General features: G+C 37.0%; 1 protein-coding gene across 6 annotated transcripts in view; it reads right to left on the reverse strand.

The window, feature by feature from the left end:
* The window catches only part of ARHGAP32 (Rho GTPase activating protein 32), a 307,318-nt gene that overhangs the window by 125,862 nt on the left and 165,238 nt on the right, over nt 1-16,218 (reverse strand). For all 6 annotated transcript variants that reach the window (XM_055273718.2, XM_055273719.2, XM_055273717.2 and 3 more), the window contains one exon: nt 4,336-4,422. In XM_055273718.2, coding sequence (XP_055129693.1) covers nt 4,336-4,422 — 87 coding nt within the window. The remainder of the gene's footprint in view (nt 1-4,335; nt 4,423-16,218) is intronic.

Raw genomic sequence — 16,218 nt, forward strand, 5'->3', positions numbered from 1 at the left:
TGACTTCTTAGAATTTGTTTCTAGTGAGAAAAACAAATACTTTTTAAAGTAAACAAACACATAAATAAAATGATAGTTTCATACTCTGAAGAAATAAGGAAGGATCTACTTCACATAGGGTCAGAAACAGCCTTTCTAAGGAGGTGTTATCTAAATCAAGTCCTACAGACGGAGAAGCTGCCAGATGTGGGAAGAGCACAGTGTGAACGGAGTCATGGGATGATCAAAGTACAGGAAAGAACTTAGGCCCTTTTACAAACTGCCCGAAAGCTGGTGTGAACATAGCATGGGAGTGAGGAGGGATGGTCCTGACATGATGTAGAAGAGGCAGGGATACCCAGATTGTGTAGGGCCCTCGTAGACCTCGATAAGTAGTTTGGGTTTAGCTCTACATGCAGTGGAAATCTATTCAAGAGTTTTAACCACGATAGTAACAAGATTTGATTTACATTTTACACCATTCCGGCAGTTTGTAAGGTTATAATAGATTATAGGATGCAAACATCAGCCCAAACGACATCATGCTTGAGCTAGCTTGGTAGCAATAAAAATGGAAAGAAATGGACAAATTTTAGAAATAACTGCTGTTCTAAGAACAGTCTTTGCTTCTGTCCTTGGAAGTCCCTTTGTCATAGGATTATCTGAAAAACAATGGATGCTATCAATTATCTTTTTAAATGGATGAAGTTCAATGAAAAGAGAGAGGGAGAGATTTAAATCTCAGCCTGGCCCTATCCTAAATACAGAAATGTATACAAGTTACTCTACACCAATGAACAGCACTTTACTCATCTAGGAAATGGGAATAAATGACACCTACCTTTCACAGAAGCATTATGAGGTTTAAATAAAAATCCTGGCAATCTGCCTATATATTTTGTTCATGCACATATGTTCTAGAAATTTTAATATTTACTCCCACTCCTGTAGTTAACAGCATTTTCTAATGCCCTGAATAGAAAAGGAGTTATTTAATACCAAGGAATGCATTTTTGACGATGGAATTTCAAGCATGAGAACATTGGAACACAGGAGAGATTTTGAGGCAAGGAAGCATCCTCCTGAAACCAAGTGATTACCCCACCTACCATGACATGAGAGCATTCACATTACTTATAGATTTACAAAATATTTAATCTTCAGAAAAATCTAACTATTAAATATTGAGGAATTCTGCTTAAAATACAAAGGTGTTCATACACTCTTAACTTGAACAGGAACCATTAATATCAACTACTATAAAGCTGACAGTGAAACATTAAAATCCTAAGTATTTTACTAAGCCACAATTATTCTTATACCAACAAAACTAGATTTACAGAAGGAAAAGATCAAAACAAGACTTTTATTACAGCGCATGTAGAAAAAAATGCCCACCACAGCTGGGCTTAAATTTGCCATTTTAAAATGAACATTTAAAAGCTGATGCTTATTTGCTAAAGAATAAAGCAATAAAAGATAGAATACTTTTAGGACCTGGTAACACTGATGTTAAACTCACAAAACGTTTTATTCTGTGTAGTAGGGCTCAATATAATTAGTGTCAGGGCTTATCTAATTTTGGCCTTTTAAAATTATTAAATTTTATATCTACTGTGACATATTCCTGAGATTACTAGAATTATTAATTTCCATTAATTTCAAACTAAATACATTAACTTTATTGAGAAGGTTCCTCATCCACAGTAGCTGATCTGTTTGTTCTCTCAACAGACACCTTTGTTCGTTTGCTCAGAGAACAGAATAAAAAGATAAGGGAGGGGATATCTGCAGCACAACATGTAATTCTAATTAATTACTATGAAAGGGAGGGAGTTGTGGGCTCACCACAGCATCACAGACCTATTATTCAAGACATCTTAAAAAGCACTTTATCCATGGCTAATATTCAGCTAAGACACACCAATATGGGTAAATGAGATCGGTATAACTAGTATCTGTTCTATTGCTTTGGGTCCATGCTCTATCAGCTGTTTAAATATTTTTACTATCACTAAGATTACAGTCCCCAGTTGGCCTGGGTGCTCCCTTAGGGGCTCTAGATTTGAAGGTTCCAAATGTAAACTGGTAGACAGTTTACATTTCTGGGCTTACAATTCAGAAAGAAAGAAAAACTTTAAAGGGCAGGCATAGAAACATTTCAAAGTTTCCAAGATAAGACTGAAAGAAATCAGTATCACTTAACTTACAGAAAGAAAAAGGATTACAGCCAATCAATTTGTCACTTTTATAAGCTAACAGAACAAGAGAAGAAAGGGTTAAGATGAAGGACCAAGAATTTTGGTTAAATAAAAAGAACGTCAAATGATATTAAAAAGTAGGAACTGACAGAGATAGAAAATTTGTAAATCAGTAGCTTCCAAAACAGATTACATCAGTGTATAATGGTGGTCTTATCTGAAGATTAAGCAGTTTCTCAAATTTGTTATAGACTGAAATAGACACAGAACAAGGTGGCAGTCAAGAAACTGAAATCCTTGTAGTCCCCACTGCTAACATTCAATATAGTTTAGGACAGCCACTTCAGTAATTTGGACCTCAGTTTCCTCACTTGCAAAATTAGAGGGTCTAATTGTATGTCTTTTTCTCTCTTAGTTATAAAAAAAGTATGATTCTAGGCTAATATGGGTTATGGCTAACATAATATGGCAAGAATACAGGGGTAAGCCATGGGAATATATCAATGATTACATACAATGAGGCAAAGAACAGGTGCAGATGCATTATTACAATGCACTAAATTACTACTTTGATATAACAAATGGTATACCAAGTAGTATGAAATTTTTTAAGAAGCTTGACAAGATACTTATACCAGGAAACGAACTATCTATCTAGGTCACTAATACTGTACATGAATATACAATCAAGTAACATTATAATACATTATAATATTTGATACTAAAATACCATACTTGCCTTCTGAAGGTCATTTTAAAAAACAGCACAGATGTTTTTTAATTTTTTTGTTATGTTTTGTTCATAAGAATAAGAACATTTACATTCTCGAGGCATATAGAAATTAATGGTGAGAAAAAGAGATGCTATAAAATGTCTTAGGTTGTAGAGGGATTAAGAAATTCATTCCTGACATACCAACGATGTACTCTAGATAAAAAGGATATGATTTTCATCCATTAGTAATAACTTATCATAAATGCACTCAATATTTTCACTTAAAAATTAACTCACCAAATGGAAGCATTTTATGAAATATGACATGAAACTTTGTAATTAAGAGCTTCCCAACATTCTCAAAGAAGCTGAGGTGACATGCAATAAAACATATATAAACAATATGTGAATTCGGCCATCTTACTTATTTATATACAAGCTAAAATTTGATTTCCAATCCTATACTCTGACACCTAAAAAGAAACGCACTTAATTCTGGAAAGTTTTCCTTAAGGTGACCACAACTAAAAACTTCAGTATATCACACACGATGAAAGCATTGGACTTTTTTGGATCATTTAGCTTCAGGTACATGATTAATACTTTTTGAGAAAAAATATAAATACCCATATCTTACTCTCTCCCAAAGATAGCTGAAAACTTTGTATACAAGAAAGCTTTCGTCCTAAACACTTTCTTTACAATGACTAATTCACCAGTAGGCAAAAAGCTCAAAGAATGCAGAATAAGTGAATAAAAGAACTATACTAAGTGCTTACATGATGGGGGAAATAATCAATGATACAAATGATATATTTCAAGTCTCATTAAGAACAAGTCACGGTCATTACCTTCAAAAAAGTTCTAATATTAAAAGTCAAGAAATAACAAGCTACAAAAACATGCACATATCCTATTGTTACACCAAAGAGAAACTTAATGTCTCAGTTAGAAAAAGTGTGCATCTGAAGCAGAGACAACATAATCTACTCTTTTGCCATAATATGTGATCAATAGCTGAATCATTTAATGTAGTGATCAATAAATATCTTTCCTTTAGTCTTAATAAAAGTATTTTCACTTAAGGGTACAGATTAAAGAATGAAACAAAAAATCTTGATTACCACAGTCATTGTTACTTACTCATAAGTGTGAAAAGCCTTAGGAACTTTCTAAAAGTGCAAAAAGGAGACATGCAAGTTGCAATGCTCAACTCTACATTCCATGTAGTACTGTATGAATACACTTATTTCTGTTTTAAAATAATACCATTTATTTTCTTACAATAGTCATTACTGCACAATCTCATTTCAGTATTATATAAGTATTTTTCTGTGGATTATAATCCTTTAGGCAAATCACGTTATAGAATGAAATTTAATCATCACTCAACCTAATTCTTAACTTCATATGAAATGGAAAATACATTCACAAAATCACCTGACAAGCAATCTGCACGAGGTAGACCAGCTCTTTAGATTCACAGCCATTTTTCATTACTTCATTCTGTTCTTCTGAAAGTGAAAGCTACATCACAGAAAAAAAAAGAAAAGAGGGAAAGAAAGTCGTGATTAGTAAACAAGAATAAACTAAGCATTCATAAAACCTGGAGCATCATCTCCAGGAGCATCAGCTTAATGTGAGACATATCTTATATGAGAACTTTATTGCTTAAGGCAGATGAATGAAGGACTCAGTGTTTCAGATAAAATATATATCTATATCTGTATAGCTTACATACAAGGGTCTTCACTTCCTTAATCTATTTAGTACATACATGAAACTAAGCACTGAGAGACAGTATGATTTAACAGTTTAAAAGAGTTCGGACCTTATTACATAGATTAAAAACTGGCTGCAGATAACAGGTTGGGCCTATGGACATGTTTAATTTCAGAATCACCATGTAGTGGGGTGGGGAGGAGCTGGGGATGGTTAATGGGTACAAAATAAATAGAAAGAATGAAAAATACCTAGTATTTGATAGCACAACAAGGTGACTATTGTTAATAATAATTGTACAGCTTAAAATGACTAAAATAGTATAACTAGATTGTCTGTAACACAAAGGAAAAATGCTTGAAGGATGGATACGCCATTTTCCATGACGCTATTATTACACATGGCATGCTTGTATGAAAACATCTCATATAACTTATAAATATATAAACCTACTCTGTATCCACAACGATTTGAAATTTAAAATTTCAAAAAAAAATTCACCATGTAGGTCTGCACACTGGATTTTAGTTTTATTTAAACCAGCTACTGACATGTAGAAGCTAAGAGGTTTCATGTGAAAAATACAGATTTCTGGCTTCTACTGAAAAATCAGAAAATTGAGAAGATTCGACCTACATTCTCACATGGGCAACAACTAGCTACAGCTGAGAAATGACCATCACCTTTAAATGAGGTATATATTCCCCAAGAAAGTTTGTCACAGAACTGACTACCCTTTAGTTTTTTGCCAGTATCTAGGCTGAGTATTGTCATTCATGCTACTTGCTGTGTTATTTTTCTTATACCCCACTTGCTTTACTCACTTATGTTACAGACCTGCCCCATCTTTGGATGTCAATTTGCAGTTGCGGTCCCAGAGATGGACAACCCTGGGTTCAAATGCGTTTATAATTGGCTATGTAATATTGACCTACCTGCTTAGGCTCTCAACTGGAAAATGAGGATGATATAATATTACGTATTCTCAAGTTTGTGGGTATTAAATGAGATGATGCATGAACAGTGTCCACCCAGGTAACTAATACTTAATAAATGTAATGTACATTATAATCCATACTATATGAGGTACGAGGTTGATGAAGATACGTTCTCTATTGAGGAAAGTGGTATCACAAAGTATTTTTTTAAACTTCAGATATTAAGTAGAAGTTGTTCACAAAATAACAATCATTCTCCCATTAGCCCGAAAAAGCCAGGTTAACGACAAAAGCATAGTTTAAAAAAGAAATCGTATAATTAAGGGTGAAAAGAAACCTACATGAACTAGTTTTCAGAAAGTGACAACACTTTTATGAGACAGAAGAGACTCAAATATGTGCTTGGACGCCTGGCAGAGATACAAGAGAAAAAAGAATCTATGTTAGACAGGGTAAGGAGAAGCCAGCCAAACCTTGAGTAACTGCATATAAACTAAAATTACACTGTAGTGTAATCACTAAAGTGATAAACTAAAATTACAACTCTCTGTAGCAGAGAGTTGACACTCACCCATCAACTGATTCCCACAGGTACTCACCGGGGCATCGGGTGAGTAAACCAAAGGCTGCAGGAGAGAAAGAGAACTGAGAGAATGAGCCTGTGAAGTATAGGAAGCCTCCCCAAGCACAAGGCAGCTAACCTCCCTTGACTGAGAGCAGGACAGTGAAACAGAGGAAAGGAGAACTGGCAGATATCCCTCTGCAGGCACTCAGGACACTCAACAACTGAAGGATGGAGGTGGCACAGAAAAGCTGGGAGAAACTGCAGGACTTCACAGCTACCCTCAAAGCTCTTGGGTAGGGCAAGGGGAAGAGTGCTCTCCAGAGGCACAAAACACTGGGGGAAAGAACTGGACAGACAAGAGAATAAGCATCCAGGCTGCAAGCAGAGAAAGAGAACATGTTCTCCCTCAGCTCAGAAGATTTGGGGCTTCATAGCAAAGCACAAAGATATCTTCAACATCTCACCACTCTTCAATTTTCCTTGTGAAAGAAATCTCAGAACCTTAACTTCAAAATATTTAAAGTAGTGATAAACTCAATCAAAGTAAAGCTGGCATAAAAGACCAGATCTATATCAAATACAGATCAGCCTGATGCAGCACCTCACTTCAACAGACTGAAAGAAGAAGAGATAAGCCCTTTCCTGGAGGTAAGTTTACTGACTTCAGTCTCAGCTGTTTCTTATATATTTCACATTAAAGAATTACAAAACACACAGATAAGCAAGCAAATGTGACACATGGTCATGAGAGGCAAGGGTAAAATAAAGCAGACACAGAATTGGGCCAGATATAAAAATAATAAGAAAGAGAATGTAAATTAAATATAATAGAGATTCTAAAATACAGTTCAACAGGCAAACAATACGCAAAAGCACACGAGAAAGAGAAGACTCTGGAAAAACGGCAGACTCACCAGGAATCGATCTTTCCACCTAGACAATAACTGCACTGGCAGAATCTGTCTGGTGGGTAACTATTTTGACAACTCTGGTATCTACTGAAGGCCTGCTACTTCCAAGAGAAGGCCTGGATGGGAACTGTAGTTCATTTTGGTCAACATCAGCACTTAAGAAAATAACAGTTCCCTATACACCACCCCCCACCGCCACCCCTATAGCAGGCAGCTGTGCACATACTCCTAGAGCAGCATACACATACCTTACAAGAGCCAAGACAGACAAAAAGAAGACTGCCTCCAAATTTCAGAGATCTATGCTGTGACTGCAGATCACTGCTTTGGATTGCAGAGGTGCAGACAAATAGCTAAGTGTCCATTACACCTAGCTCCACTGTTGGCAGGCCCATGCTCCTCTGGCTAAAGTGACTTCCAGCAGACATAAAGGGCCAACACCCTTTTCCTTCCCTGTCCCCCTTGATTTTTCTCTTTTTCCTCCTTTGGGAAAATATAATAGACTAGGGCATTCAAAAGCAACTGACCTATTCAAAAGACATATAGAGAAAATTAGAAAGTGACTGCACACGCTCAGAGAAAGGTACAAGCTTAGGAAAGACAAAAGAAGACATTAAGTTCCAACTCAGGCTGATCTTTGGCACAGAGACAGACAACAACAATAAAAAAAAAAAAAAAAAAAAAAAAAAAACAATAAAAACAGCAGTCCCTGGGTAAGGAGGAAAATCTCGTTTTCAGAGTTACCACATCATTAGATTCAAACGTTCATTTTTCAAAAAAAAAAAATCACAAGGCATATAAAGAAACAGAAAGTGTGATCCTTTCAAAGGAAAAAATGAATCAAAATGAATCATGGTGGCTCACACCTGTAATCCAGTGCTTTGGGAGGCTGAGGTAGGAGGATAGCTTGAGGCCAGGAGTTCAAGACCAGCTTGGGCAACATAGAACACCATCTCCACAATTTTTTTAAATAAAAATAGAAATAAAAAATTGTTTCTGAAAAAGATCTGATAGTAGGTTTACTAGACAAACAACTATCTTAAAGATGTTCGAAGACCTAAAGGAAGTTGTGGAAAAGTCAAGGAAACATTATATAAATAAAATAGAAATATTAATAAAGAGATAAAAAGCCTAGAAACCAAAATCAAATTTTGTAGCTGAGAAGTATAAAACCTGAAATGAAAAATTCACTAGAGGGATTCAAAGGCAGATTTGAGCAGGCAGAAGAAAGAATTAGTTAACTTAAAGACAATAGAAATGATTGAGTAGTAGGAAGAAAAAATAATTGAAGATAAGTAACAAGAGCCTAATAGACCCATGGGACACCCTCAAGCAAACCAACATACACGTGTAGGAGTACCAGAATAAAAAAAGAGAGAGAAGGGGCAAACAGATTATTTGAAAAGATAATGGCCCCAAACTTCCCAAATTTGATAAAAGACATGAATATAAACATCCAAGAAGCTCAATGAACTCTAAGTAAGATAAACTCGGAGAGACCCACACTAAGATACCTGATAATCAAATGTTCAAAATACAAAGACAAGGAGGCAATCTTGAAAGAATCAAGATAGGAGTGACTCAACACCTGCAAGGGATCATCAGTAAGACTGGGAGATTTCTCATTAGAAACTTTAAAGGTCAAAAAACAGCAGGTAAATATATTAAAAGTGCTAAAAGAACTGTCAACCACTAATTCTATAACCAGCAAAACTGTCCTTAAAAAGTAAGGGAGATGTTCCTAGATTTTAAAAATCCCAACTTCAGATGTTCCCAGAAAAAGAAAAGCTGAGGGAGTCAGTTACTACTAGACCTGCCAAACAGAAATTCTCAAGGGATACTTGCAGGGTAAAATAAATTAAAACACATACGCACAAACACTACTAACTCAAACCCTAATGAAGAAGTAAGAACTCAATAAAGGTAAATATATGGGCAATTATAAAAGCCTATATTACTGTACAATGATATGTAACTCCACTTTTTGTTATCTAAATGATTTAAGAGACTAATACTTAAAAGAAAATTATTAGTCTAAAGGCTTGCATTATTTATTTTTATTTTTATTTTTATTTTATTATTTTTTTTTTTTTGAGACGGAGTCTTGTTCTGTCACCCAGGCTAGAGTGCAGTGGCGCGATCTCGGCTCAATACAAGCTCTGCCTCCTGGGTTCACGCCATTCTCCTGCCTCAGCCTCTTGAATAGCTGGGACTACAGGTGTCCGCCACCACGCCCAGCTAATTTTTTGTATTTTTAGTAGAGACGGGGTTTCACCGTGTTAGCCAGGATGGTCTTGACCTCCTGACCCTGTGATCCACCCACCTTGGCCTCCCAAAGTGCGGCTAGCATTATTTTAACTTTGGTTTGTAATTCCACATTCTTTCCTACATCATTTCAAAGGTTAATACATTTAAAAAATTATTTATGTTTCAGAGCAGAAAAATATATAAAGATGTAATTTTGTGATAATCAACAACCAAAAGAGGAGACCATGGAGCTATTACAGGAGCAGAGTTCTCCTATGTTAATAAATTTAAACTGGCATAAATTCAAATTCGAATGTTATAACTTTAGAATGTTAAATGTAATCCTCATGGCAACCACAAAAAGACAGCTATAGAATGTGAACAAAAGAAAATAAGGAAGAAATTTAAACATTTCACAATAAAAAATCAACTAAACACATTTAAAAAGCATTAATGCAGGAATATAGGAAAAAAGCTGTAAGATACAAAGAAAACATATAGAATAATGAGAGAAGTCCCTCCTTATCAGTAATTACTTTTAATGTGAATGAAATAAACAGTACAATCAAAGACAGGGATTGGCAGAATAACAAAGTAACATAATTCAATTACAGTGATGTGCCACCACAACAACATTTTGGTCAATGACAAACTGCATATATTACAGTGGGCCCGTAAGATTATAAAACCACATTCTTACTGTACCTTTTCCATGTTTAGAGACACAAATGCTTACCATTGTGTTACAACTGCCTATAGTATTCAGTAGATTAACATTCTGAACCGGTTTGTAGCCTAGAAGCAACAGGCTACACCAGATAGCTTGGGTGTATGGTAGGCTATACCTACTCTAAGTACGTTTTAGAGATATTCACAACTACAAAATCACCTAATAATATATCCCTCAGAAAATAACCCTGTTAAGTGATGCATTACTATATATGGTGGTTACAGGAGATACACTTTAGACCCGAATACACAAATAGATTGAAAGTGGAAGGATGGAAAAAGATATTCCATGCAAATTGAAACCAAAAGAGAGTGGAGGTGACTATACTAAAAATAAATAAAACAGACATTAAACCAAAAAGTTTAGAAACAAAAAAGAATATTATATGTTAATAGAAGGTTCAATACACAAAGAAGATACAACAATTATAAGCAGTGGGGGAGAGCAAGATGGCTGACTAGACGCAGCCAGGTGAAACAGCTCCCACTGAGAGACCAAGATAACTGGCGTGCTTCCAACAGATCTTCAGAGGGAAGGCACAAAGAGTGTACACAGGGAAGACACAGAAGCTGGGCTGAAGGGGGAGAAAGCTGGGAACCCTGCATGGGGCTACTGTGCACTGCACCAGGACTCGTTCCTGGATCCCAACAGCTCCAGGGGAACAGGTGAGTTGAACTGGCAAGGAGCAACCTGCACTCGCCACAGGCCTCTGAAATCCCGGCAGGAAGAGACCCCCCTTCGACCACCATGGACACTTGAATTGGCATGGAGAGCTTTTTAGAGAAGTGGTAGGCGCAGCAAGCCAGTTGATGTGGAGCCCAGAAGGTTTGATGCAGAAGCATCCATAGCAGAGCACATTTAGGAGTGGTCATGCCCCTAGGCTCAACTTGCAACCACAGGTGGCTTTAGTTCAAGGGGAACTGCTAGACCTGTTCTCTGCAAGATGGCCTTGCCCATCAGATGGGGCCGGTTCAATCTGACCATCCCTTGGTGTGCTGGCCTCTCCCAAGGACCCAGCCTGGCCACAAATGCTTGCAGGGCAGCCTCGCATTCCTGGGAGCTGTATCATAGCTTCTGCACTGGTGGACCATGCCTGATCTGCGGAGAGCTGCAGAGGGGTGGCACCTATGACCATGCATCAGCCCAGACTCCCTTCCCATATGTCAGCTTCCCCTGAGGCCATGGCAACTCCCCACATCACTTTGCTGGCACATGTCAGTGTGGGCAGGTTTTGCTTTCCTTTCTCCGCCAGTGAACAAGAGTGCAATCCACCCTACCTCCACCTGCCGACCACCACTGTAGACAGAGCCTTGGTGGGCAGAGCCAGCCAACCCCAACTCTGCCTGCACCCTGCCCTTATACTAACACTGCACAGAGAACAGCAAATCCTCTCCCACCCTGAATGACCACTTCTGCTTATGGGGCACAGAGAAGGCACCTAGACCTGCGCCCACCAGCTCCCAAGCCAACACCACCTCCAGCACAACTGTGCGCACAGTAACCAACAGAGGGCCTCCACCCACCCCAGAGCTGCGTTGCCCCAGCTGCTGTGGTGAACGCCCATAGGGAGGCAAGCACCCTGGCACCCACTAGCACTCTGCTGCAGCTGCTGCTACAAGGATGGACCCTGCTATCACCACACTATAAAACGCTTTGACTGTCACCACCTATTGGAGTGTAGTGACCAGCAGTCCAGGAGCACTTTGGTCCCCACCAACACAGTGGATTCCTAACCTCAAGGAGACAGAGAACAAAGTCTGGGTGCAATACAGTTGGGAGCAGAGCGCTGGTCCCCCAAAAAACTTCCAGAAATGAAGCCAATCAGCTGAATCCCCTTTATAACACAATCAAACCCTAAAGGTCATCAAATAGGATAAAACCGGGAAAAAGACAACCAAAGGCCAGCAACCTAAAAGACTGTAGAGAAGCCCACAAAGATGAGAAAGAATCAGCACAAGAACCCAGAAAACTCAAAAAGCCAGAGTGCCTTCTATTCTCCAAACGAATGTATCATCTCTCCAGTAAGGGTCCTGAACTGGCCTGAAATGGAAATAGAATTCAGAATATGCATAGGAATGAAGATCACTGGGCTACAGGAGTACACTAAAACCCAATCCGAGGAAGCTAAAAAGCATGATAAAACAATGCAGCAGCTGACAGACAAAATAGCCAGTGCAGTAAATAATGTAACCAACCTGACAGAGCTGAAAAACATACTATAAGAATTTTATAATGCAATCACAAGTATTAACAGCAGAACAGACCAAGCGGAGGAAAGAATCTCAAAGCTTGAAGACAGGCATTCTGAAATAAGACTGACAGACAAGAATAGAGAAAAAAGAATGAAAATGAACAAATAAAACCTCCAAGAAATATGGGATTGTGTAAAGAGACCAGATCTATGACCCCCTGGTGTCTCTTAAAGAGATGGAGAGAATGGAACCAAATTGGAAAACATATTTCAGGATATCATCCATGAGAACTTCCCCAACCTAACTAGAGAAGCCAACATTCAAATTCAGGAAATGTACAGAATTCAAGTAAGATACTTCACAAGAAGATCATCCCCAAGACACATAATTGTCAGATTCTCCAAGGCCGAAATGAAAGAAAAAATGTGAAAGGCAGCTAGAAAGAAAGGTCAGGTCACCAACAAAGGGAAGCCCATCAGACTAACCACAGACCTCTCAGCAGAAACCCTACAAACCAAAAGATATTGAGAGCCAATATTCAACACTCTTAAAAAAATTCCAACACAGAATTTCGTATCTGGTGAAACTAAGCTTCATAAGCAAAGGAGAAATAAGATCCTTTTCAGACAAACAAATGCTGAGGGAATTAGTTACCACTAGAACTGCCTTACAAGAGCTCCTGAAGGAAGCACTAAATATGGAAAAGAAAAACTGCTACCAGCTGCTACAAAAACACATTGAAATAAGCAGACCAATGATACCATAAAGCAACCACATAAACAAGTCTGCAAAATAACCAGCTAACATCATGATGACAGGATCAAATCCACACATATCACTACTAACCTTGAATGTAAATGGGCTAAATACCCCAATTAAAAGACACACAGTGGCAAACCGAATAAAGAACCAAGACCTATTGGTATGCTGTCTTCAAGACACCTGTCTCACATGCAGTGAGAACCATAGGTTCAAAATGAGGGAACTTCTATCACCTAACAACAACAAAAACAAAAACAATTTAAAAATGGGCAAAGTACTGGAGAATAGACATTTCTCCAAAGAAGATATATAAATGACGAGTAAGCACACAAAAAGATGTTCAAAATCACTAATCATTAGCAAATGCAAATCTAAACTACAATGAGATACCACTTCACATACATAAGGACATCTATTATTCAAAAACAGAAAACATCAAGTGCTGGTTTCAAATTAGAGTGACTAAAACCCTTGTACATTGTTGGTGGTATTCGTACTGCCACTGTGGAAAAGAGAATGGTGGTCCTCAGAAAACGTAAAAGGAGAATTATTATATGACCTAGAAGAATTACTATACGACCTAGCAATTCCACTTCTGGGTATACACCCCCAAAAGGCAAAACAGAGTCTCAAAGAGACATTTGTAAACCCATGTTCATAGCAGCATTATTCATCATAACTAAAAAGCAGAAGTAACCCAATGTCCATCAACAGATGACTGGATAAACAAAACGTGGTGCACACATTTACACATGTACACCAACAGGCAAAATGAAATATTATTCAGCCTCAGCCTTTAAAAAGAAAAAAATTCTGACATACGCTACAACAGGGATGAACACTGTGCTAATGTTAAATACACCAATCACAAAAAGGCAGATACTTGATTCTACATATGTGTGGTACTTACAGTAGTCAAAAGAAAATATGGGAAATCCAACAGAGATTGAAACTATGAAAAAAAAATTCCATAGAAAATGCGAAAAATGATTTTTTATATCAGATTTTAAGAGCAAACTGGCAACAGTAAATGAAAGGAGCAGTGAACTTGAAAACAGGCCAATAAAAAGTATCCACACTGAATCACTAGGAGAAAAAAAGAATGCACAAAAATAATACAGTTCAGCTCCCTAAGAGAATGTCAAACACATAACCATAGATATAATTGGAGTACCAGAAGGAGATAAGAGAGAATGAAGCAGAATATCTCAGGAGAGACCAGATGAGAACTTTCCAAAATATGTGAAAACATCAGCTTCAAAATCAAGAAACTCAGTGCACCCCAAACTAAATGAATAAATCAGTACTAAACATATCATAATTATAATTTTGAAAAGGAAAGATAAAGAAAAAATCTTTCAATCTATAAAGAAAAAAACATACATGACTCATGGAGGAAAAGTATAAATAACAGCTGACTTCTCATCAGAAACAAGAGAGGGGAGAAGACAAAAAGAAAACATCTTTTAAGTGCTGAAAGAAATGTTGTCAATACTATTAATATAATTCATGCCAATAACCATCAGAAATTAAGCAACATAAAAACATTCACAAATAAAAATAAGCTGAAAGAATCTGTCTCCAGTAGACTAGTCCAACAAATAAACTAAAACAAGTTCTTCAGGCTAAAGAGAAATGGTACCAGATAAAAACCCAGAACTGCAGGAAGGAATAAACAGTTCCAGAAATAGGAAATATCTAAGTAACTATAAAACACCTAACATCTCAACAGTAACAGATGGAACGGTTTAAGAATATCTTTAAGTTCTGAGAAAAGAGATTTACCAAGACTTTATTCATACCTAAACTATCATGTAAAAATAAGAGCCAAAAAAAGCATTTTCTGACGAACAAAAACTGAAGAGTTCCCACCAACAAAACCTCACCAAAAAAAATTTCTAAAATATGTACTTTAGAAAAAAAAGGGATTCTAAAAGAATAAACCGAGAAGTAAGGTAGAAATATTGAACAAGAAATTCAGGAAATAAGTTTACAAATCTAAACAAACTTAGCTATATAAGAATAATATTTAATTATGAAAGATAAAAAGTTAGAATTATCATCCTGAACAACACTAACATGGAGGAAAGAGTGATCACAGTTAAAGTATTCTAAATGCTGATACTTTATGACAGAATCAGTTAGAGATACTGAAAAAATTTAGCCTTTAAATTAGGTATTTGAGTTATGATTTTAATTGTAGCCATAAAAAGAATAGAAAAATGATATATATTTTCTATTTTCTGGTTTCCAAACCAAAAGGAAGAGGATAAAATTTTTAAATGTCAATAACCTTAAAAGAAATTAAGACTAGAAATAAAATTAATCTCTCTAGGAAGAAATGGGGAGGAAGGCATAAGGAGAGAGAACATTTCAGAAAAAAAAAAAAGCAAGGAGATAAGAAGAAAAGAAAAAACTAAAAGAGAAAGAAGATGGCCAAATGGTGTCAATGAAATGGTAAAGTAGGTGGCTACAAGCTTCAGTCCCTCCAAAAATCACAAAAAACAAGCACAATCTCTCAGAGTCAACTTTCTCAGTACTCCAGAAAACAGTAAAGGGTTTAGAATAACCAAGAGATCACTGAATCAAGGAAAATGCAACTTCAAAATAGGAAAGCTTTGTGGCATTTTTACTTGTGCTTGCCCCAAACCTCTCTGACTCAGCAGTAGTCTTGATGATGCCAACCCTCACTGGGCCTGAAAGGAATAGAAAGACCCTATTCACAAACTATTGTTTGTCCCTTCTAACCTGTCTAGAGGCTACCTGAAGAACTGATGCAAGGTGCTTAGCTACATTTCACCTAATATGGAACTCATTCAAGGAGGAAAACCATTAAATATTGCTTAAAAATACAGCAAGGCAAACAAAAACTCTACAACTATCTGGAGCAAAAAAATTATAGTTGAGACACAAAGTAGACAACCTAAAATCTAAGAGGGAAAGGTGAGTAGAGAAGTCTCTGGGCAATGACAGCATTCAAAAGTGCCTGGGTATATGGAAGTATTTTGAAAGCCGTGCACATGCACAGGGTAGGACACATACTCACAAAAAGCTAAGAAGTCCCTAGGTTTTCACCTCCGGCTGACCTCTAGGATAAGTGTAACATGAAGGGAAGACTAAGGCAGAACTGTAAACAGCTTCGCTAGGTGTTGAATGAGTATTCCAGTACAGAAGCAACATGTAAAGACTGGAGAAAGTGGCTTTTTCATTGATTTTTATTTTTCACTCCTGGCATTCAAAAAAAATCCCTGACAAA

Source organism: Symphalangus syndactylus, chromosome 3 (genome assembly GCF_028878055.3).
Source record: "Symphalangus syndactylus isolate Jambi chromosome 3, NHGRI_mSymSyn1-v2.1_pri, whole genome shotgun sequence".
Classification (NCBI taxonomy): domain Eukaryota; kingdom Metazoa; phylum Chordata; class Mammalia; order Primates; family Hylobatidae; genus Symphalangus; species Symphalangus syndactylus.